The sequence below is a fragment of the Salmo salar genome, chromosome 06 (assembly GCF_965601325.2).
Source record: "Salmo salar chromosome 06, fSalSal1, whole genome shotgun sequence".
In the NCBI taxonomy this organism is placed as follows: Eukaryota; Metazoa; Chordata; class Actinopteri; order Salmoniformes; family Salmonidae; genus Salmo; species Salmo salar.
Window position 1 is genome coordinate 39,574,642 of NC_138296.1, and position 26,078 is coordinate 39,600,719.

At 44.3% G+C, this 26,078-nt stretch overlaps 1 protein-coding gene across 1 annotated transcript in view; it reads left to right on the forward strand.

The window, feature by feature from the left end:
* Positions 1-26,078, forward strand: part of LOC106607180 (serine/threonine-protein kinase WNK4) — a 79,219-nt gene that overhangs the window by 19,100 nt on the left and 34,041 nt on the right. The window contains exons 2-4 of the mRNA XM_014203865.3: positions 12,128-12,300; positions 12,928-13,148; positions 14,136-14,293. Of these exons, the coding sequence (XP_014059340.3) occupies positions 12,128-12,300; positions 12,928-13,148; positions 14,136-14,293 (552 nt within the window). The remainder of the gene's footprint in view (positions 1-12,127; positions 12,301-12,927; positions 13,149-14,135; positions 14,294-26,078) is intronic.

Here is a 26,078-nt window from a genome sequence, read left to right on the forward strand (position 1 = left end):
TCTGGTGTGACAGTATACGGAAAGTGTTGTTGAATCAACTTAATGGTGGTATTTATTGCTGAAGACACAGGTGCACTGGTCTATGCCTGGTACCATTTGTGTCAAGTTCATAAGAGAACAGTGATGTATTGATTTTTCTTTCAATATGTCACTCATTCTTATCATTTTTGTACATAGTCATTACGAAACCTTTTATTCGTCAACCTGTTTGGTTCGTGTCAGGTTCTAAGCAAATACATAACCTTGTGAAAACATTAGTCCATCCTAGTGACATGGTTTATTATCAACATAGCCATTTACAGATACACATTGTCAGGGTTAAAACAGAAGATCCTACACCTCCTCTGTCCCCCTGTCTTAGCAGCCCTTTTGCGTGGACCAGAGACATGGCTGGAGACATGGACCCCATAAATCCCCATAAATCCCTGTTTGGGGGCTGTTTCTCATGCTGTGCGAAATGGAGGAAGGAAGTCGCCGGCAATACTGTGTGATCGTGAATCTTCATACAGATTTCCTCTTGACATAAGAATGTAACGTCCATCCTTCCTCCTTCACTCCCTCCACCCTGCAGATCTTTTCTGTGCTCAAAGACAAGGAGCGAGCCAAGGAGCGAGCAAGGCACGCTGTGAGTTGGCCCCAGCCCCCAAGGTCGATGAGGGAGATATAATGTCAGTTTCCTTACCAAATCAGCTGTGACTCGCTTTCTCTCATTGTTTGTTTTTTCTACTGATGTTTTCCAACGGTCGAAACATGCAACGTCAGTGCTTCCTTGGAGCGTGAGCTGAGGCCTTAGCAGTGTTTTTTGAGTCAGTTAGACCCTATGACATCAGTTTCACTAGTCTTAGTCAGTGATATCCTCTTCACTGTCTTAGCTGCCCCCCAATTAGGAACCTGAATGGCTTTAACAGGGGTTCAAGTTTTCAGTCTGGTAGATATCTCTCTCTCTCTTCCCTTGGATATTTATACCCCAGTGTGTGTCCCCCCAGCTGTTATTTACCTGAACAAACACCACAGGGACTACTCAGTTACCCCTAAATGGTTTGTGTAGGTCATCAGAGCCACAGAGAAGCACCAGTATACCTTGTCTCTGGTTGGCTCTTGAGATTCGGAAGGAGAAAAGTGGCTGTAGGTTAAAGAAGTACCCTGAAGCACTCCGTACAAATACAAAAATACCCAAACACTTGGCATGATAGTAATCTTATGTCTGTTTCATGGCCTTTCACTGTCAATAGCTAATGTCTGTCAGTTTGAACTACAATCACGTGCAAATCACTACAGTAGCGCAGCAGGTTTCTCAGCAAATCTCTGCACTTGGGTTTGACTGGTTTATTTTCATGGGAATTAAGTTTTGTAATTTACCAGTAGTTAAAGTTTAATACTATTAGCTCACAAGTCTCTAATCTCTACCAGCCCCTAACCTCTAGTTAGTAGTCCATGTATGATGAATTGCTTAATAACCTGCTAACACATTTATTTCCATGATGGCTTCATAGCTAATTAGCTGCTAATAGGCTACATACAATGTGCCTTATTCTAAAGTGTTACTTATCAGGATCTTTGACACCCACCCTTCCCACTCCCACCACACTCTCTCCCCTCCCAGCTGGTTGTGGGTTGCCAGGCCCTGCAAACCACCAAACAGTGCTTATGTAAGGGTGAGATGGCGTTCGCCGGCCAAATACCTCCTGGCTTTGCGGCGCATGCCGAGATCCTCTGGGACTAATAATATCCCCCTTCAGCGTCCCAGAAAGGGGGGGCCAGGTCCCTCCCCTCTCTGGGTTAGTTTTTGGAGGCTGACGCCTCATGTGATTTGAGGATACTCGGCCCAGAGGCTAATTTTGACCACCCTAGCATGGAGTGTGTGGGGAGTGTATATGCAGTTCAGACAGCAAGCGTAGTGACCTTATGTTTCCTTGGGGTTACATAGTGGCAACTAACTGTCCAGAACTGTCTGGATTTGGAGATTCACTTTCAATCTTCTGGGATAGATCCGGGTTAAATTACATCCGGCCATGATTGGCAGTCCCATAGGGCGGTGCACAATTGGCCCAGCGTCATCCAGGTTTGGCCGGGGTAGGCCGTCATTGTAAATAAGAATTTGTTCTTAACTGACTTGCCTAGTTAAATAAAGGTTAAATAAACTCTGTCTGTAAATATAAGTTAGTACATAAATGTTATAATATTAGTTAGATTAAAGAAGATATGCAAACATGTTTTTGGACAATTAGTTGTTTTTAGCTGCTTTGAGTTGTAGTTCCTTGTGCTCCTCCCTGAAGCTATGGTGGTCTTATACAGATTCTTACACTAACTTACTGCACTACAGCTCAATCAGTAATCCTGTCTAGAAAATAGCTAAATGTTCTCCTGCCTCAGAGGCAAACCTAAAACACAGTCATCTGAAGTAAATCGATTTTTCCTAATTGTAACATAATCTACAATGAAGCATTGTTTCTCTAATTTCAAAAGACTGCAGTTTTTAACTAGAAATGTTTCACGGAGTCTCATCTGTTTTTGCTGGAGTTCTTAGAAGAACCTTACGGTTCAGGCTGGGCTCACTGGACAGACGTTTGGTATTTTAGATAAAACTTTGTACCTCCAATAAGTATGATATGTTACGTTTGGTATGGTTACCAAAGACAGAAGGTTACTTAAGACAGAAACGATAGGAGGGAGGTTGGTTGGGGAGGATGGGTGGACGTATCTAGCAGTCCAAAGGTTGCGTGTTCGTGTCGGGGACAACTGTAGCATTTTAGCTAACTCTTCCCCTAACCTTTATTCTAACCTTAACCCAATAAACTTTTTCTGTAAATTCTCCTAACCTTTGTCTTTAGTTCTCCAAACCACCAACGTACATTCTCTCTGTAATTCTCCTTTGTTGTTCTGATGCAACATGCAACCTGGTCTCAGAGAAATATGTATAATACAAGATCATCCGAGATGAATAAAACGTTACATCATCCAATTTGTATGCTATTGTACAACTGGGTATGACGTATGATATTACACGTCCACTAAATCGTATGATATTGTACGACCGCTATTCCATTCATAATGTAACCTAACCTAACATAAAGTATCATACTAAATGGGACGACAGATTTACGTACCAAATCTTATGAATTGCCCTGAGGTCAGGTTGCATGGTTGGAGGAAAGGGGCATTGGTGTCACTGTGACACGGTGTCAACTCACTCAGGTTAAAATCAGTGTGTCCTCGAGAAAAAACAGGCTGTTCCTGATAAAGATTAAAACTACCACTCCTTCTAGACTACCCTATGTACACAAACACATTATGGCCTAGTCTCTTCACACTGTTTTATATAATACTTACAGACTTATGACAATGCACAACATAAGTTACATTTCACACATCTCCACACATCTTCACCTCCCTTTCTCTCCTTCACTCTCTCACATACATTAGACACAAACATGCACAGGCTCCATGGTGCTGCAATTGTGTTTCTGGTATTACTTTTCTGCTGCAGTCTACCTCAGGAAAGAAGGCATTAACAGTTAAAGGGCTGTTTTTTTCTGCTGCCTTGCCAGGGTTTTTTCAGGATCAAACTGCGGCTTAAATGGTGGCGAGTGTGTGTGTGTGTGTGTGTGTGTGTGTGTGTGTGTGTGTGTGTGTGTGTGGCAATGGTCGTGGCCAATGGTGCGGTCATCGACCAAACATTTTCGAGGTACTGCTGTTTGCCATAGTGACACATTTTTCCATGTGGCAGAGATAAAATGTTGCAGTTTTAAAGCTAATTTCCTGCAGTTCTACACATTTTGCCATGGCTTATGCTACCTGAGTGACTGAAATATTATAACAAAATCAATGGGGGTCTCATGTCATGACAAAAATACTCCTGACTGCATCATTTGGGGAAATGTTTATTCTCCCTGATTGTCTAGCTTTTATTTTGATAATTGTAAGTTCTCAAAGATGATCTTATTAAAAAATATAAAGGTCCATTATATTTTCTACATAGTTTATATCTGGTTTTAGTCATTTAAGTTTACACAAAAAAACTTTTTCCATACGGAAAATTACTGTTTGGACACGCCAAGACTTTTCTATGCAGAAAAAAACCCTGTGTGCTCTTGCCATCTTTCTGCTGGAATGTGTTCAACAGCACCGTCATCCAAGAAAAAACTACTGAGAATTCTCCAAAACCACAGCCACTTGGACTGATCCCCTGCTAATGATTCAGACATAGACCCTATATCCACTCTGTATGCATTGACAAAAAACATTCCACAAAGCTACTGTTAATCCAGCAAGCATTCTCCTTAGTATTGGTTCCTTTGGTGGAGATGGACACTAGCCAGGGTCTATAGCCAGGGCACAGGCACATTCTCATAGTGCTATTACCTCTTTTGGGCTGAATTCTGACGTTCTCTCATTGCTCCTGGGCAGTGTTCTCGATCTTAAAGATCTTTCCCTCCTAAAAGCTTGACTTTGTCCTGGTCAAGTTTGGCACAGCAGGACTTGGCTATATTAAACCACAGCTTTGAAAGACCTAATCAAATGTGAGCAGTATTTTATTTGAGTTATGGAGCCAGTGAGCTCCCCCTGCTCCCATTCACTTTCAACAGAAAATAAATCTCAGTTTCCTGTTAGATAAGTCATAGTCAAACTAGCAGGTCCAGGAACAGGCGCGGAGTGCACCTCTTTCTATAGGCAGATAAGACCAATGTTGTTTGGCTAACTTCACTAGGGAAGGGGGCAGCATTCGGAATTTTGGATGAAAAGCGTGCCAAAATTAAACTGCCTGCTACTCAGGCCCAGAAGCTAGGATATGCATATGTGGTAGATTTGGATAGAAAACACTGTAAAGTTTCCAAAAATGAGGGCGATACAGCACTTTCAATGAGTGGACAGTGGAAATTTCCAGACATGAAGCCAGCGTGTGATCGGGAGCGCACCTTCTTGTTTCTCCTTTTCTATTGACGAAGCTTTTGTCCGATTTGAAATATTATTGATTATTTATGACAAAAACAACCTGAGGATTGATTTTAAACATCGTTTGACATGTTTCTACTAACTTTTATTGTACTTTTTTGACTTTTTGTCTGGATGTTGAGAGCGCGCTTTGTGCCTTTGGATTACTGAACTTAACGCACCAACAAAACTGAGGTTTTTGGACACAAAGAGGGAGATTATCGAACAAAACAAACATTCATTGTGTAACATGGAGTCCTGGGAGTGCCACCAGATGAAGATCATCAAAGGTAAGTGATTAATTTTAACGCTATTTCTGACTTTTGTGACACCTCTCCTTGGTTGGAAAATGGCTGTATGGTTTTCTGTGGCTAGGAGCTGACCTAACATAATCGCATGGTGTGCTTTCGCCGTAAAGCCTTTTTGAAATCTGACACAGCGGCTGGATTAACAAGACGTTTATCTTTAATCCTATGTATAACACTTGTATCTTTCATCAATGTTTATGATGAGTATTTCTGTAATTTGATGTGTCTCTCTGAAATTTCACCGGATGTTTGTTTGAGACAATGACTACCGAACATAACGCGCCAATTTCAACTGAGGTTTTTGGACATAAAGAGGGACATTATCAAACAAAACAAACATTTATTGTGTAACATGAAGTCCTGTGAGTGCCATCTGATGAAGATCGCTATTTCTGACTTTTGTGAGCCCTCTCCTTGGCTGGAAAATGGCTGAATGGTTTTCTGTGGCTTGGCGCTGTCCTAACATAATGACATGGTGTGCTTTCGCCATAAAGCCTTTTTGAAATCGGACACAGCGGCTGGATTAACAAGACGTTTATTTTTAAAATGGTGTATAATACTTGTATGTTTGAGGAATTATAATTATGAGATTTCTGTTGTTTTGAATTTGGCACCCTGCAATTTCACTGGCTGTTGTCGAGGTGGGACGCTAGCGTCCCACTGATATCAGAGAGGCTAGTCTGTGGTCAGATCGTCATAGCAGCCCACAAGCTACAGTACACTCTACATATCTCTATTTGGAGCCAGAACAGTGATTTGACACTATTACAGAAATAGTATTTTCTGATGAATACAGCCATTCATTTTTCTTAGACAGCGAACCGACATTTTTACATTACAGTGTTGACAGCCAACTCCATGGAAAACAACTAACAAAAGAGGATCTGTCAATTTCTCCTAAGAAGTGAGCCATCCTGTCTGAGTTTACATACACCTTAGCCAAATACATTTAAACTCAGTTTTTCACAATTCCTGACATTTAATCCTAGTAAAAATTCCCTGTCTTAGGTCAGTTAGGATCAACACTTTATTTAAAAAATATGAAATGTCAGAATAATAGTAGAGAGACTGATTTATTTGAGCTTTTATTATATTACTTTCATCACATTCCCAGTGGGTCAGAAGTTTACATACACTCAATTAGTATTTGGTGGCATTGCCTTTAAATTGTTTAACTTGGGTCAAATGTTTTCAGGTAGCCTTCTACAAGCATCCCACAATAAGTTGGGTGAATTTTGGCCCATTCCTCCTGACAGAGCTGGTGTAACTGCGTCAGGTTTGTAGGCCTCCTTGCTCGCACATGCATTTTCAGTTCTGCCCACACATTTTCTATAGGAATGAGGTCAGGGCTTTGTGGTGCCACTCTAATACCTTGACTTTGTTGTCCTTCAGCCATTTTGCCACAACTTTGGAAGTATGCTTGGGGTCAATGTTCATTTGGAAGACCCATTTGCGACCAAGCTTTAACTTTAACTGATGTCTTGAGATGTTGCTTCAATATATCCACATCATTTTCCTACCTCATGATGCCATCTATTTTGTGAAGTTCACCAGTCCCTCCTGCAGCAAAGCACCCCCACAACATGATGCTGCCACCCCCGTACTTCACGGTTGGGATGGTGTTCTTTGCTTGCAAGCCTCCCCCTTTTTCCTCCAAAGATAATGATGGTGATTATGGCCAAACAGTTCTATTTTTGTTTCATCAGACCACAGGACATTTCTCCAAAAAGTACGATCTTTGTCCCCATGTGCAGTTTCAAACCGTAGTCTGGCTTTTTTATGGCGATTTTGGAGCGGTGGCTTCTTCCTTGCTGAACGGCCTTTCAGGCTATGTCGATATAGGACTCGTTTTACTGTGGATATAGATACTTTTGTACCTGTTTCCTCCAGCATCTTCACAAGGTCCCTTGCTGTTGTTCTGGGATTGATTTGCACTTTTTGCACCAAAGTACGTTCATCTCTAGGAGACAGAATGCGTCTCCTTCCTGAGCGGTATGATGGCTGCGGGGTCCCATGGTGTTTATACTTGTGTACTATTGTTTGTACAGATGATCGTGGTACCTTCAGGCGTTTGGAAATTACTCCCAAGGATGAACCAGACTTGTGGAGGTCTACAATATTTTTTCTGAGGTCTTGGCTGATTTTCTTTTGATTTTCCCATGATGTCAAGCAAAGAAGCACTGAGTTTGAAGGTATGCCTTGAAATACATCCACAGGTACACCTCCTATTGACTCAAATGATGTCAATTAGCCTATCAGACGCTTCTAAAGCCATGACATCATTTTCTGGAATTTCCCAAGTTTTTTAAAGGCACAGTCAACTTAGTGTATGTGAACTTCTGACCCACTGGAATTGTGATACAGTGAAATAATCTGTCAACAATTGTTGAAAAAAATTACTTGTGTCATGCACATAGTAGATGTCCTAACCGACTTGCCAAAACTATAGTTTGCTAACAACAAATTTGTGGAGTGGTTGAAAAATGAGTTTTAATGACTCCAACCTAAGTGTATGTAAACTTCCGACTTCAACTGTATAGTGGGGTCCGAAATTATTGACACCCTTGATAAAGATGAGCAATAATTATATTATTTTATACTAATACAATTACTCAGATAAATACATTTTGTTGAACAAGTAATTGTTTATTTTCTCAAGAAGTTAGGGGTCAAAATTATTGACACCCCTAAAGATTCTTATAAATGAAGTAGTCAAAGAATTTGGTCCCATATTCCTAACAAACAATGAATACATCAAGCTTGTGACTCTACAAACTTGGATGCATTTGCAGTTAGCTTTGGCTCTGTTTTACATTATTTTGTGCCCAATAGAAATGAATGGTAAATAATGTATTGTGTCATATCGAAGTCTCTTTTATTTTAAATTAGAATATGTTTCTATCACATCTACATTAATGTGGATGCTACCATGATTACGGATAATCCTGAATGAATCGTGACTAATGATGAGTGAGAAAGTTATCGAGTGTTAAGTATCATACCCCCAAGACACACACACACACATACACACGCACACACACACACTCTTACACATCATCTTCATGAACTTTTCCGATGGAGCCAGATCAAAGTTGCAGCAAATCAAAGTACCAGTCTTTTACTTGAATTGGTCGCAGAGAGCTAGAGGTGGTAAGTTCACTGCTTCTGACGGCTCCCTACTAAATAATTTCACTGGCTGGTGTTTGATCACCAAATCCATTCCTGGTGGGTTGAAAGAGATCCAGAGAGATGGGGAGAGTGAGATGAAGTGATTGAGTGAGGAGCCTCACACAGCTGTTTGTCTTTATGTGGGGTTCATTCCTGGAAGCGGCAAACCCAACAATAGGTAGTCCAGTGAATGAAGAAATCAACCCCCTGCTCTCTACCTCCATCCCCCCACCAGCCAGTCATGACCTGCTCCCACTGCCACTCTTACATAAGCTAGGTGGCATCGTTGAACATCCCGCATCATCCTGGCTCTCTGTGAACTTAGTAAAATGGCGCTAGTGTGTGCTGTAAACAGGACAGCCCTCATTCAGGTTGACTTTGGCACCCACTTTGCACTGTCACTGTGCGTTAGTGTCACGATGCCCGGGTGCCAAATTCTACCAATAGTGCTCCTTATTGTTGTGAGCTTGGCTCCTGGATCAGAACATTTGACTGAGAATGACAGCTTGGTGTTTGTGGACAGAGCAGGCATGCAGTAGGACAGCCTGTGTTCTGAGAGGGACAGCAGAGGGCAGTGAGAACTACTGGCCTGATATCCCCACCTTATTGTTGCGTAATCTTTAGAGTGAGTGTGGACAGTTGGTCTCCTACAGCACTTGTCTCCTGGGAGAGAGAGTGAGAGAGAGGGGTCTGTTGCTTTGTACTGAAAATCACCAGCTGGGCTGTTGTCGTGTGTAAAAACCCCATCCAGCATTTTGGAAACACAAACAAACACATGCTGCTAAACCTCTCTGAAATAATCACTTTCCTTTTCTCTATAATTGATGCATTGATTTCAGGGAATTCTGCTCTAACCCCCTCCAACGATATTGAAGCTAGAAAACACTTGGTGCCATTAGAGAACTGTTGCGCGTCAGTGTTTCCAAGCCCCTGCTAGAGTAATGCGTGCCTTATGAGAGGGCTGGGGATGGCAGGTTTCTGGCTTGGCACAACTCTTCCTCATTGGTCTCTGGCACTGGTCTTTTACGTCTCTTCCCACCACAGGCTGATAGTTAGAGTACTGGCTACTGTATCAATACCGTCATCTATTCACATCTAGATTTTTGTATATATATTTAAAGCTATATCTGTTAATCTGCGACTATTATGCAGTGAACTCACATGATTGTGTAATCTTATGCAATGAAACCCAGCCACCTATAATTACATTGAGGGGCCTAGATACATTTGCAGGTTGCATAATAGATGACTTAGCATTGGCCTGTACATTGCGTATTATATACTGTATGTTTGTGTCTCGTCCGTTTAACCTCTAATCTCAATACTTCTGTATATAGCAATGTATTCTCCTTTTCCCTCTCGTAATGCTAAACTCAGAAAAAAAGAAACGTCCTCTCACTGTCAACTACTTTTATTTTCAGCAAACTTAACATGTGTAAATATTTGTATGAACATAAGATTCAACAACTGAGACATAAACTGAACAAGTTCCACAGACATGTGACTAACAGAAATGGAATAATGTGTCCCTTAGCAAAGGGGGGTCAAAATTCAAAATCAAAAGTAACAGTCAGTATCTGGTGTGGCCACCAGCTGCATTAAGAACTGCAGTGCATCTCCTCCTCATGGACTGCACCAGATTTGCCAGTTCTTGCTATGAGATGTTACCCCACTCTTCCACTAAGGCACCTGCAAGTTCGCGGACATTTCTGGGGGGAATGGCCCTAGCCCTCACCCTCCGATCCAACAGGTCCCAGACGTGCTCAATGGGATTGAGATCCGGGCTCTTCACTGGCCATGGCAGAACACTGACATTCCTGTCTTGCAGGAAATCACTCACAGAACGAGCAGTATGGCTGGTTGCATTGTCATGCTGGAGGGTCACGTCAGGATGAGTGTGCAGGAAGGGTACCACATGAGGGTGGAGGATGTATTCCCTGTAACGCACAGCGTTGAGATCGCCTGCAATGACAACAAGCTCAGTCCGAAGATGCTGTGACACACCGCCCCAGACTATGACGGAACCTCCACCTCCAAATCGATCCCGCTGCAGAGTACAGTCCTCGGTGTATCGCTCATTCCTTCAACGATAAACGCGAATCCGACCATCACCCTTGGTGAGACAACCGCGACTCGTCAGTGTAGAGCACTTTTTGCCAGTCCTATCTGGTACAGCGACGGTGGGTTTGTGCCCAAAGGGGACGTTGTTGCAGGTGATGTCGGTGAGGACCTGCCTTACAACAGGCCTACAAGCCCTCAGTCCAGCCTTTCTTAGCCTATTGTGGACAGTCTGAGCACTGATGGAGGGATTGTGCGTTCCTGGTGTAACTCAGGCAGTTGTTGTTGCCATCCAGAAATACAGGTAGAATTAATCACTTACCTTTGATGATCTTCATCAGAAGGCACTCATAGGACTTCATGTTACACAATACATGTATGTTTTGCTCGATAAAGTTCATATTTATATCCAAAAGCCCCATTTTTACATTGGCGTGTAATGTTCAGAAATGTTTTGCCTCCAAAACCTCCGGGGAATGAGCACATCAATTTACAGAAATACTCATCATAAACTTTGATACAAGTGTTATGCACAGAATTATAGATAAACTTCTCCTTAATCCAAGCGCTGTGTCATATTTCAAAAAAGCTTTACGGCGAAAGCAAACTTTGCAATAATCTGAGTACAGCGCTCAGACATCAAAACAAGCCATACAGATACCCGCCATTTTGGAGTCAACAGAAGTCACAAATAACATTATAAATATTCACTTACCTTGGATGATCTTCATCAGAATGCACTCCCAGGAATCCCAGTTCCACAATAAATGTTTGTTTTGTTCGATAAAGTTCATCTTTATGTCCAAATACTTCCATTTTGTTCGCGCGTTTAGTCCAGCACTCCAAATTCACAAAGCGCGCGAGTTTAGTCCAGACGAAAAGTCAAAATAGTTCCATTACAGTTCGTAGAAACATGTCAAACGATGTATAGAATCAATCTTTAGGATGTTTTTATCATAAATCTGCAATAATATTCCAACCGGACAATTCCACTGTCTTTAGAATTGAAAGGAAAGGCAGCTCGCTCTCACGGCCGCGCACATGTTTGAGCTCATGCCAATTTTCCAGACACATGACTGAATCAGCTCTTATTCTCTTCCCATTCACAGTAGAAGCCTAAAACAAGGTTCTAAAGGTTGTTGACATCTAGTGGAAGCCTTAGAAAGTGCAATATGACCCCACAGACACTGTATACTGGAGAGGCAATCACTTGAAAAACTACAAACCTCAGATTTCCCACTTCCTGGTTGGATTTTTCTCAGGTTTTTGCCTGCCATATGAGTTCTGTTATACTCACAGACATCATTCAAACAGTTTTAGAAACTTCAGTGTCTACTAATTATATGCATATTCTAGCTTTTGTGCCTGAGTAGCCGGCATTTTACTTTGGGCATGTTTTTCATCCAAGCTACTCAATACTGCCCCACTTTTCCTAGAGAAGTTAACGACCGTTCCACAGGTGTTTGTTCATTAATTGTTTATGGTTCATTGGACAAGCATGGGAAACAGTGTTTAAACCCTTTACAATGAAGATGAAAGACAGGGTCCTGCAAAAGGGACATTTGTTTTTTTGCTGAGTTTATATTTGTGTCTACTCTATTACCTACTATGTGTATAGTCTCACCACTATAATAATGTATTCTCCTCTTCCCTCTCTCCAGACGCGGAGGCTGACGAAGGTGGAGCGCCAGCGTTTCAGTGAGGAGGTGGAGATGCTGAAGGGGCTGCAGCACCCCAATATCGTCCGCTTCTACGACTCCTGGAAGGACAACTGCAAGGGCCACAAGTGCATCCTTCTGGTCACCGAGCTCATGACATCAGGCACCCTCAAGACGTGAGTTAAAGGGATACAATTTGTATGCATCTGCATCCAGTATGAAGGAAGTTAGAGGTCGTTTCACCTTTAACTTTCTTCATACTGGACTCAGATACATAAAAATGGTTTCCATTAGTTCATCTGACTCTCGGAAAATAGGTAAAGGTCTTCATTGCCAAAATCCTAAACTATCCCTTTAAGTGCACCCCCACTGCCTGAGTAATAAGCAGATAGGGAAAAGTATGTGCCATTTTCCTACGTCATCTCGTTGTAAAAGGGGGTGCAAAAGACTTCAAGCAGATATGCTTTCCATCTGTGTTTTTCTGTTCATGTTAGTGAATCTACAGAATTAGTGTGTTAGCCATGTGGCTAACATCTGTCGAAATGGAGTGTCACTCTCAATTTGAGCATGACAGGAGAAAATTGGTTCCAGAGACAGATGGGATGTTAAATGCTACCTCATCCTCAGGCTCTCAGATTCAGTGTGAGCACCCCTGGTCCATGGTGCTCTGTAACTTAGTAACACTTGTTGCTTACACTGTTGCTTACACTGTTCCAATCGCTCAGTTGGTTGGACACCAGGGTTTTGGGTTTGTGTCCTGCATAGGCCGCACGTACAGTACTCATATCAGCCTCACCCTACAGGTACCTGAAGAGGTTCAAGGAGATGAAGCTGAAGCTGCTGCAGCGCTGGAGCCACCAGATCCTGAAGGGCCTCCACTTCCTCCACACCCGCACCCCGCCCATCATCCACAGGGACCTCAAGTGTGACAACATCTTCATCACCGGCCCCACAGGCTCCGTCAAGATCGGCGATCTGGGCCTGGCCACACTAAAGAGTGCCTCGTTCGCCAAGAGTGTCATTGGTGAGTCTCTCAACTACCCACAGCCACTTCAGTTGACACTGACACTCAGCATGATGGAGTGCATCAGGGCTCTATTCTAGACCCTGTGACTATTGAACATTTCTCAATGTAGGATTAAAGCGTTCTGTCCCCACTACTAAGGTTTTAAAGTGAGACGTACGTAATAGCTGAAACCTCATAGAGGATGTTAAAACGTTTTACCACCTACAACACTTACTCTTTGCTATTTGCTTTAATGTCTTTTAAAAATTGTATTACAGAGATACAGTATTGTGTGAAACGGTCATTCAATATTTCAATAAATCATACCTTCCAGTGGCAATCACTCAGTGTAAAATGGAGTCCCAGTGTACTGCTGTCCCTTCAGTGTGGTGTGACCTTAAACTGGAGCAACTGTAAATAAAGCCTTCAATGCCATGTTTTAGGCTGGCCACTGTGTTTATTTATTTGGCTAGGTGTTTATATTTATACTGTCATGGTGCATGATGGCTAGTCTTTGCAGTGACGTCAGCACGGCTGCCCGACATGTTCTAATCTATCTCACTGCTATCACAGTGTTTGGTCTCAGTGACTTTTTAATAGTGTGGGTCATCTAAGTCCCATTTGGAAACCTTCAAACCTACAGACGTTTAACATTTGTTTTACATTATCACACTCGTATAAGATTTGGTGTTGTATCAATAAATAACTTATCTTTTGATTACCTCCTGCATTGTTTCTCTACCGCCTTTGATTATTTTTTCCATTTTAATACACTTGTACTGTAAATGAATACCAGAACAGTTTGTTGCCAATACACCTTTTCCGCACTGTATTACAAGGCACACAGTTGGCTACTTGTTCCAAAGTGGTCAGAGTGAGAATGAATAAGGCCACTGTATTGTGAATTGTAACTGCAGTTGTCAGTGAAGTAGGACCACATTTTGCACAATTCTCATAACCACTACCATTATACCCCCCCCCCCCATACCCCCCCTCCCCCTGTAGGGACTCCTGAGTTCATGGCCCCAGAGATGTACGAGGAGAAGTATGATGAGGCGGTGGACGTCTATGCCTTTGGGATGTGCATGCTTGAGATGACCACGTCTGAGTACCCCTACTCTGAGTGCCAGAACGCTGCTCAGATCTACCGTAAAGTCACCAGCGTGAGTGGATTTCTCTGTCTCTGGTGGATTCTGTGTGTCCAGTCCAGGTTGTTCAGTTTGTTGTTTCGCTAGATGTCGGTCAGATCTGAAGAGAAATTTGGCCGTCTTTCTGGTTGCAGTTTGACAGCACCACTTGTTCAGTGTCGTGCTGCTTGCCTCTGGGAAGAGGTAAGCAGGAAAGAGGCATTCAAAAGGCGTGCAACATGTGCAAGGATCATCATCTGTTGTTCCTTTCAACTAACTGCATGAAATGGCCTCCTGCTGTTCTCTCTTTCTCTATCCACCCCCCTCTGTCTTTCTTTTGAAGTTGCTTGCTATGTATCACTAATGTGACGCAAATAGATACACAAAAACACTCTCAATTACATACTCTCCATTGAGCATTTTGTGGGTCTCTCTCCATTGTGAATGCCACCTACATTCTCACTTCCATCCCATCCGGTCTCCTAAAATAGGAACCCTCCCCTTGTACCCAACCCTGTTATCTCCGTTACTGACTGTTTATCAGACCACTAATGGTAACCTACCATCTCTCATCTCTATGCAATGTTGCTGTGACATTTCTCCTCAGCAGAGTCAATTACAGGGTCTCTGTGGAGCTATAATGGTATTTACCAAATGGACGTCTCTCTTTCACTGCTATAATCAGCTGTTGCACCGTAACGACCAGATTTGGAAGAGCTGAAGGGCTCGGACTTGATTGCTAATTACAGGAATTGGAATTATGCTTTAAGTCTTTTACTTGTCGGAGAACGAGGTCCACATGCAGGAATGGGAACATCTCCACAATGCTTGATTTTCTCCACTCCACAATTCTGGATTTCTTTGCAGTCATTTGGCCAAACAAACTGAAATCCCCAAGGACCATCATGCACGTTGTGGATTAATTTACATGCAGCTCTTCCAACGTGATTGACGCAGTAAGAACCCACGTGCTAGCTGTGTGTGTGTGTGTGTGTCTGAGCACGCTACAGCCCTGGAACAACATAAGCAGTATTTAGTGCCAGAGTCCAAAGGAGTGTTACAGTTTCGAGGAAGCAAGGCTCTCACTCCGTTATGGGTTTTCTGCCAGAACCACAAAAGCAGTTTGCCAGCCAGCCTCTGTATTCAGACGTTCTCCCCAGCCAGCCTCCGTATTCAGACGTTCTCCCCAGCCAGCCTCCGTATTCAGACGTTCTCCCCAGCCAGCCTCCGTATTCAGACGTTCTCCCCAGCCAGCTTCTGTATTCAGACGTTCTCCCCAGCCAGCCTCCGTATTCAGACGTTCTCCCCAGCCAGCCTCCGTATTCAGACGTTCTCCCCAGCCAGCCTCCGTATTCAGACGTTCTCCCCAGCCAGCCTCCGTATTCAGACGTTCTCCCCAGCCAGCCTCTGTATTCAGACGTTCTCCCCAGCCAGCCTCTGTATTCAGACGTTCTCCAGCCAGCCTCTGTATTCAGACGTTCTCCCCAGCCAGCCTCTGTATTCAGACGTTCTCCAGCCAGCCTCTGTATTCAGACGTTCTCCCCAGCCAGCCTTTGTATTCAGACTTACATGCTTACTTGCACTGTTGTTTCTTATTTGTGTTGACCTCAGCAGTTAAGGATCTCCATGCTTCGTACATACCACAGTTCTAATTCAGCCATGGGGCTTGACCTATAAAGGAAATTAATAGCAGATTATTACTGAGACTACAGCAAATGGCCACCATTTTCCTCCTACACTTGGCCACTGTCTGACATCATTTTATGACAATATCTGTGTCATCAAATGATCTTGTTCCCCTTCTCAGAGCTATATATTTATGCTATGATAGGAGAGCTGTATATCTTTGTTTACCTGATGGTGAAAGAGGAACGAAGTGGTCTATTGGTGGAATGATATCACTGTCATGTTTAGTAGCCTTCACCAACAGGACAAACAGTGGATATTATATATGGCTCAAGTTTCCCCTGTGCTGTGTGAGATGAGATATTATACGGTGTCTGCACAGAAAGACCTATTTGTTTTTCCTTCAGGTGAGCTACATTGCCTTTTCAAGTAGGTGTAAAAGCTTTGTCCTCCCTCATTCCTGTGTGTGTGTGTGTGTGTGTTTTGCATGTGTGTGAGTGTGTATCAGTATGAGCATGTGTGTGGGTGCACAAAAGCCAAGACAATGCCCCAAGTAACTTTCAAAAACAACAGAGTAAATCCTTTAGCCAATACACCTACAGCAAGTTAACTTGGACAGTAACACTGTCTTCTCTGGAAGTTTACTGGGTTGAAGTGAGTTCTTACAGAAGCAGAACATTACCCAGTGCGTCAGCTGACGAGAGGTTGCTGCCGCTGAAAAAGGACATTGATACGGTGAGCAGAACTGGTCCAGCATAACTCTTCCAACTCTTCAAAGCCGTCTCTGTGCTGTGGTCTGACTGAGTGTGTGAGGAGACAGACACAGCCTTGTGACCAAGGCGTTAGCGGATGTCCGCTGCGCCTCTTAAAAAGTATGTACTACCAATTTACTGCTGTGTATCTATGGAGGTTACTGGCCAGTTAACTTCTCTGGGCAAGGTGGGATGTGACCGTCCCACACTATTCAACAGCCAGTGAAATAGCATGGGGCGAAATACAAAACTGCAAAAATATCATAATTTCAATTTCTCAAACATACGACTATTTTACACCATTTTAAAGATACACTTCTCCTTAATGTAACCACATTGTCCGATTTCAAAAGGCTTTACAGGGAAAGCAAAACATTAGATTATGTTAGGAGAGTACATAGACAAAAATAACCACACAGCCATTTTCCAAGCAAGGATATATGTCACAAAAAAACAAAACACAGCTAAATGAAGCACTAACCTTTGACGATCTTCATCAGATGACACTCCTAGGACATCATGTTACACAATACATGTATGTTTTGTTCGATAAAGTTCATATTTATATCCAAAAACAGCATTTTACATTTGCGCGTGATGTTCAGAAAATGTATTCCCACCAAAACCTCCGGTGAATGACCACATCAATTTACAAAAATACTCATCATAAACGTTGACAAAATACATAACAATTATTTTAAGAATTCTAGATACAGTACTCCTTTATGCAACCGCTGTGTCAGATTTTAAAATAGCTTTTCGGCGAAAGCACATTTTTCAATATTCTGAGTACATAGCTCGCCATCAAAGCAAGCTATACAGATACCCGCCAAGTTCTGGGGTCACTTAAACTCAGAATTAGTATTATAAATATTCTCTTATCTTTGCTGATCTTCGTCAGAATGCACTCCCAGGACTGCTACTTCCACAAGAAATGTTGTTTTTGTTCGAAATAATCCATATTTATGTCCAAATACCTCTGTTTTGTTTGTGCGTACAGAGCACTATCCAAAGGCAAAATGCGAGCGCAGTACCGGAGACGAAAAGTCTAAATGTTCCATTACTGTTCTTAGAAGCATGTCAAACGTTGTTTAAAATCAATCTTTATGGTATATTTAATGTTAAAATGCGATAATATTCCAACCGGACAATAGCGTATTCATTCAAGAAGAAAAAGAAGGAACGGCGCCCTCGCGGGATCGCGCATTATCAATCCCTTTGTCCCCAGGCAGTCCACTCATTGACTGAGCTCCTATTCTCTGCCCGGTTACAGGAGGTGGATGAAAATACTTTCTGAAGGCTTTTGACAGCCAATGGAAGCCTTAGGAAGTGCAACGTGACCCCACAGACACAGTAGTTTCGATAGGGATTAGAAAGAATAACAACAGTTCTCAGATCTCCCACTTCCTGGTTGAATTTTTCTCAGGTTTTTGCCTGCCATATGAGTTCTGTTATACTCACAGACACAATTCAAACAGTTTTAGAAACTTCAGAGTGTTTTATATCCAAATCTAGTTTCTGGGCCAGAGTAGTAACCAGTTTAGTTTGTGTACGTTTTTCATCCGGCCGTGAAAATACTGCCCCCTATACTTTAAGAAGTTAAATGTCGTCATAAAATCTATGATTGTAAGGTGGTCCTCATAAGAATGTATTCTAATTGGCTAAAGACATGTACCTATAAAGCCACCTAGGGACTTCCTAGGAGAGGCTAGCTGGCGCCAACTATATACAGTACAGTACCAATTGGATACACAGGACCTTCCCTAGGACAACAGTACTAAGGGAGGGGTTTAAAGAGGTATACTCAAGGAGTGGCATACAGGTTACAGTAATCCTTTCTGGAGGGAATCCCAATTTTAAAGGTTAATGTACACAAACTTACGTCACTCACTGAAGTTTTATTTTCATATTTTCCCCTTTGTTATCTTGAAAAAGAGGCATGTATTGACTGTGTACTATCTACTCAATAATAGATACACTACATGACCAAAAGTATGTGGACACCTGCTCGTCGAACATCTCATTCCAAAATCATGGGCATTCATATGGAGTTGGTCCCCCTTTTGCTGCTATAACAGCCTCCACTCTTCTGGGAAGGTTTTCCACTAGATGTTGGAACATTGAAGTGGGGGGGGGGGGGGGGGGGGGGGGGCTTGCTTCCATTCAGCCACAAGAGCATTAGTGAGGTCGGGCACTGATGTTAGGCGATTAGGCCTGGCTTGCTGTTGGCGTTCCAATTCATCCCAAAGGTGTTTGATGGGGTTGAGGTCAGGGCTCTGTGCAGGCCAGTCATGTTCTTCCACACCGATCTTGACAAACCATTGCTGTATGGATCTCGCTTTGCGCACGAGGGCATTGTCCAGACTGTTGCCACAAAGTTGGAAGCACAGAATTGTCTAGAATATTATTGTATGCTGTAACGTTAAGATTTACTTTCACTGGAACTAAGGGGCCTAGCCCGAACCATGAAAAACAGCCCCAGACCATTATTCCTCCTCCAACAAACTTTACAGTTGGCACATGCATTTGGGCAGGTAGCGTTCTCCTGGCATCTGCCAAACCCAGAATCGTCCATCGGACTGCCAGATGGTGAAGCGTTTCATCACAGAGAACGTGTTTCCACTGCTCCATAGTCCAGTGATGGCAAGTTTTACACCACTCCAGCTGACGCTTGGTATTGCACATGGTGATCTTGGGCTTGTGTGCGGCTGCTTGCCCATGGAAACCCATTCATGAAGCTCCTGATTGAACAGTTATTGTGCTGACGTTGCTTCCAGAGGCAGTTTGGAACTCAGTAGTGAGTGTTGAAACTGAGGACAGACGATTTTTACCCGCTTCAGCACTCGGCGGTCCCATTCTGTGCGCTTGTGAGGCCTACCACTTCGCGGCTGAGCCGGTGTTGCTCCTAGATGTTTCCACTTCACAATAACAACAGTTACAGTTGACCGGGGCAGCGCTAGCAGGGTAGAAATTTGACAAACTGACTTGTTGCAAAGGTGGCATCCTATGACGGTGCCAGGTTGAAAGTCACTGAGCTCTTCAGGAAGGCCATTCAACTGCCAATGTTTGTCTATGGAGATTGAATGTCTATGTCCTCGATTTCATATACCTGTCAGCAATGGGTGTGGCTGAAATAGCCAAATTCACTAATTTCTAGGGGTGTATCCACATACTTTTGTAAATATAGTGTATGTTCATTCAATGTGCAGAATACAGAGTATTATACATTTCCATTGATCCTACCAACAACCTCAACACATTTGTGATTTCACATGGTTAAGGAGAAAATTGCATTGTAGGATTCTAGGAATACCAGGAACCTTTGTCGTTCCCCCACACAGCATATTACCATTAAACAAGAAGTCACCAGGGTTTAATGAAGGCTTCAAAGAACAGGAGTTCCTGGCAGCTTACCAGAGTGTGTAGTTAACATGGCTACCAGCCCTCTAACCCTCCCTCCTCTATCAATTGTCCAATGAGTAACAAATGACTGAATGGCGAGAGTCACCTCTGTGATGAATGTTGTTGATTCAAATGAGTAGATCTCTAGCACCATTGAGCCATTCATTCACCTTTCTGGAACAATTGTTAAGAGGATAAAGCAAAGAGGCTTGTGTGATTTCAGTAGGTCTGTGTGGTATGGTGACGTTTACGTCACAGTATTGGGAGGTGTGATTGAAAGTCATTGCCTGAAGCCCCATACCTAAGCTCACAGTCTTCACTGAGTGGCAGTCATATTGTTTTCAACATGGGGTCCAACTATGGGGCGAACAAGGTCTTACCATGCCTTGATTCAGACGGGTTGGGTTAAATGCAGAAGACACATTTCAGTTGAATGCATTCAGTTGTACAACTGACTAGGTATCTCCCTTTCCCCTTATTGAACATGATCTGACTCCATTCAATGACATCTTGAGGGCCAATTAAAGGCAATGGGAGAGTCAGACTAATCAGTACATTGCCAATTCCCTACGTACTGCCCGCACAACCAAAACCCTCCTGTGCTGCTATGGGGGTACATTGCCTGTTTCACTTTTTAGTGAGAGTGTGTGGGTGTGAGGGAAAGACACCCCTGGCCATGCCCTCTCTCTACCACCCCTGGCCATGCCCTCTCTCTACCACCCCTGGGCTGGCACTCTCTCTACCACCCCTGGGCTGGCCCTCTCTCTACCACCCCTGGGCTGGCCCTCTCTCCACCACCCCTGGGCTGTCCCTCTCTCCACCACCCCTGGGCTGTCCCTCTCTCCACCACCCCTGGGCTGTCCCTCTCTCCACCACCCCTGGGCTGTCCCTCTCTCCACCACCCCTGGGCTGTCCCTCTCTCCACCACCCCTGGGCTGTCCCTCTCTCCACCACCCCTGGGCTGTCCCTCTCTCCACCACCCCTGGGCTGTCCCTCTCTCCACCACCCCTGGGCTGGCCCTCTCTCCACCACCCCTGGGCTGGCCCTCTCTCCACCACCCCTGGGCTGGCCCTCTCTCCACCACCCCTGGGCTGGCCCTCTCTCCACCACCCCTGGGCTGGCCCTCTCTCCACCACCCCTGGGCTGGCCCTCTCTAGTCTCTACTAATTTCTGCCTCCCAACCAGCCACTGTTGTGTAGATTTTGTAACTCCACAGCCCCTCTACCTCTCTACTCCACTGCTGGGTTATAATTAGCTAGCAGAGCAATGGACGCCACCACACCACCACTGTCCCTCCTCCTCCACATGTTTCTGCCCACACACACCGAACACACACCAGGCAATAAGGAGCTCTGACGCACTTCCTTTCTGTGTGTGTATGTTTGTGGTTGGGGGTTGGGGGGGGGGGGTGGTAGAGAAATGATCCAGAAATGTTCTGTTCTTCCTGATTGTGTTTCAAATCGAATCAAATGTTATTTATGAAATGCGCCGAATACAACAGGTATTACAGTGAAATGCTTACTTACAAGCCCTTAACCAACTATGTCGTTTTAAGAAAATAATAAGTGTAAAGTAAAAAATTGATAAATAAAAAATACAAATAAAAAATAATTAAAGAGCAGCAGTAAAATATCAATAGTGAGGCTATATAGAGGGGGTACCGGTACAGAGTCAATGTGGAGGCTATATACAGGGGGTACCGGTACAGAGTCAATGTGGAGGCTATATACAGGGGGTACCGGTACAGAGTCAATGTGGAGGCTATATACAGGGGGTACCGGTACAGAGTCAATGTGGAGGCTATATACAGGGGGTACCGGTACAGAGTCAATGTGCGGGGCACCGGTTAGTCGTTTATTGTTTCAGCGCTTGTTTCCAGTGACAAATAGAGGGAGGAGGGAGATTGGTGAGATGAAGAGAGACATAAAGAATAGAGAACTTAATTAGGGTGTTATAATTGACATAGATATCCCTGTTTTAGTGGTCATCTCCCGAGGCAGACCATACTAACACACATACTCTACACACACGTACAGTGTAATATTGTATGGTGGTATTTTACATTTTGTGTTGTAGATATGTAGTGGGGTAAAAATGTTGTACTGTTTTATCTTTTGTTTTATATGTAATGTAAGTGCCTTAATGTGTTTGGACCCAGGAAGAGTAGCTGCTGCCTTGGCAACAGCTAATGGGGATCCCTAATAAATACAAATACAAAATACAAAGACCCATCTCAAAGAGAAAAAGAATAAGAGTGTGAGAAACAAATATAGAAGGAGCTCTCTGTCTGTCTCGCTGTTTCTCCCTCTGTCTCGCTGTATCTCTCTGTCTCTCTGTCTCACTGTCTCTCTCTCTGTCTCGCTGTCTCTCTCTGTCTGTCTTGCTGTCTTTCTCTGTCTGTCTCGCTGTCTCTCTCTCTGTCATGCTGTCTCTCTCTTTTTCAATTTAGCTGTCTCCTACTCTCTCTCGCTTTCTCTCTGTCTCTCTCTCTGTCTCTGTCTCACTGTCTCTCTCAGTTTAGCTGTCTCTCACTCTCTGTCTCGCTGTCTCTCTCTGTCTGTCTCGCTGTCTCTCTCTCTGTCATGCTGTCTCTCTTTTTCAATTTAGCTGTCTCCTACTCTCTCTCGCTTTCTCTCTCTGTCTCTGTCTCTCTCTGTCTCACTGTCTCTCTCAGTTTAGCTGTCTCTCACTCTCTCTCGCTTTCTCTCTCGCTCTGTCTCTCTGTCTCTGTCTCTCTCCATCTCTCTCTCAAATTCAGATTGCTTTATTGGCATGAAATACAATTGGTAGGTATTGCCAAAGCAGTGTAGTGGTACAGCATTTCAGTAAATACAGTGCAATGCAATGAGGATAATAAAATACAGTTAATTTCAGTAGTAATAATAATAATAGTACATATAATCATGTATACAGGTACAACACTTCTGCTGTTGTACTGTGTAATCTTCGGTCAGTACATTTAATTAAATACAAATAAGATTATAAAAAAGAAAGAATAGCTAATAAATAAACAACTGAATGTACATGATGATTGTTACACTATGTATTACTAGTAAGTTATATACAATGTAAATACTACAGGGAATTAATGGTCATGGGATGTCCCATGTATTATTTAACCCTCTGTTCCCCATGTTTGTTTGTGAGGGATTGTTCTTTGTAAATCGGTCCGTTATTTGTGGGCTCGTATATTTGCCTTGTATTTTTGTATTTTGAGTAAAGTACGTTGATTACTCATTTCTGCTGTCCTGCGCCTGACTCTCTACACCAGCTACACACAGGACCCTTACAGACCTGGTGTTGTTCTACTCATATCTGCTGTCCTGCGCCTGACTCTCTACACCAGCTACACACAGGACCTTACAGACCTGGTGTTGTTCTACTCATATCTGCTGTCCTGCGCCTGACTCTCTACACCAGCTACACACAGGACCATTACAGACCTGGTGTTGTTCTACTCATTTCTGCTGTCCTGCGCCTGACTCTACACCAGCTACACACAGGACCCTTACAGACCTGGTGTTGTTCTACTCATATCTGCTGTCCTGCGCCTGACTCTCTGCACCAGCTACACACAGGACCATTACAGACCTGGTGTTGTTCTACTCATTTCTGCTGTCCTGCGCCTGACTCTCTACACCAGCTACACACAGGACCTTACAGACCTGGTGTTGTTCTACTCATATCTGCTGTCCTGCGCCTGACTCTCTACACCAGCTACACACAGGACCACATTACAGAATCACTCACCCCATCCTTCTTCACAAAAAAGAAACTCGAGGAGGCAGGTGAAGTGGAGGGCCGAATGTCTCCCTGCCCCAGGGATATGGAAACATATGTCTCCGAATCCCTGGGGCAGGGAGACATTCGGCCCTCCACTTCACCTGCCTCCTCGAGTTTCTTTTTTGTGAAGAAGGATGGGGGTCTGCGCCCGTGTATTGACTATCGAGGGATCAATCAGATCACAGTGAGGTATAGCTACCCGCTGCCTCTCATCGCCAGTGCGATCGAGTCAATGCACAGGGCGCGCTTCTTCACAAAATTGGATCTCAGGAGTGCTTACAACCTGGTGCGTATCTGGGAGAGGAGTGGAGACATTGGCTTGAGGGGGCTAAACACCCTTTTCTCATCTGGACTGACCACCGCAATCTGGAGTATATCCGTGCGGCGAGGAGACTGAACCCTCGCCAGGCAAGGTGGGCCATGTTTTTTACACATTTTGTTTTCACTCTATCCTACAGACCAGGTTCCCAGAACGCTAAGGCAGACGCACTGTCCCGGATGTATGACACAGAGGAGCGGTCCATGGATCATACTCCCATACTCCCGGCCTCTTGCCTGGTGGCACCGGTGGTGTGGGAGCTGGACGCGGACATCGAGCGGGCGTTACGCACAGAGCCCACTCCCCCCAGTGTCCAGCTGGGCGTCTGTACGTTCCGTCTGCTGTCCGCGAGCGGTTGATCTATTGGGCCCACACGCCACACTCCTCTGGTCACCCTGGCATCGGTCGGACGGTGCGTTGCATTTGTGGGAAGTACTGGTGGTCCACCTTGGCCAAGGACGTGAGGGTTTATGTTTCCTCCTGCTCGGTGTGTGTGCCCAGTGCAAGGCTCCCAGGCAACTGCCCAGAGGGAAGTTACAACCCCTACCCATTCCACAACGGCCGTGGTCGCACCTGTTGGTGGACTTCCTGACGGATCTTCCTCCCTCACAGGGCAACACCACGATCCTGGTCGTTGTGGATCGGTTTTCTAAGTCCTGCTGTCTCCTCCCTTTGCCCGGTCTCCCTACGGCCCTACAGACTGCGGAGGCCCTGTTTACACACGTCTTCCGGCACTACTAGGTGCCTGAGGACATAGTTTCTGATCGGGGTCCCCAGTTCACGTCCAGGGTCTGGAGAGCGTTCATGGAACGTCTGGGGGTCTCGGTCAGCCTCACCTCAGGTTTTCACCTCGAAAGTAACGGGCAGGTGGAGAGAGTAAACCAGGATGTGAGTAGGTTTCTGTGGTCATATTGCCAGGATCGGCCGGGGGAGTGGGCAGCGTTCATCCCCTGGGCAGAGATGGCCCAAAACTCACTCCTCCACTAACCTCTCTCCTTTCCAGTGCGTACTGGGGTATCAGCCGGTTCTGGCACCGTGGCATCAGAGCCAGATCGAAGCTCCTTCGGTGAACGAATGGTTTAAGCGCTCGGAAGAGACCTGGGACGCCGCCCATGTGCACCTGCAACGGGCCGTGAGGCGGCAGAAGGCGAGCATCGACCGTCACCGCAGTGTTCTCACCGGGGGATTGGGTCTTGCTCTCGACCCGGAACCTGCCCCTCCGCCTGCCCTGCCGGAAGCTGGGTCCGCAGTTTGTGGGGCCATTCAAAGTCCTGAGGAGACTGAATGAGGTATGCTATAGGTTACAGCTTCCCCCAGATTACCGTATTAATCCCTTGTTCCATGTGTCTCTCCTCAGGCCGGTGGTGGCTGGTCCACTCCAGGAGTCCCTGTCTCACTCCACGGCCCTGTGGAAAGAAATGTGTGTGTTTTTTGCCAATGTTAACCACACACTTGATATTTGTGTACATGGATTTTATAATGTTGTATGTTTTTCCCCCAACACCTCTTTCCATCAATTTGTATAGCAGACCCTCATGCCAAATTGAGTAAAAAGCTTTTTTGAAATCAACAAACCATGAAAAGACTTTGCCTTTGTTTTGGTTTGTTTGTTTGTCAATTAGGCTGTGCAGGAAGAATACGTGGTCTGTCGTACGGTTATTTGGTAAAAAGCCAGTTTGACATTTTCTCAGTACATTGTTTCCATTGAGGAAATGTACGAGTCTGCTGTTAATGATAAAGCTGTGGATTTTCCCACTGTTGCTGTTGACACATATCCCATGGTAGTTATTGGGGTCAACTTTATCTCCACTTTTGTGGATTGGGGTGATCAAATATTGGGGAAGATGCCAGGGCTGTGGATGATGTTAAAAAGTTTAAGTAAAGCCACTTGGAATTTGTTGTCTGTATATTTTATAATTTCATTTAGGATACCATCAAC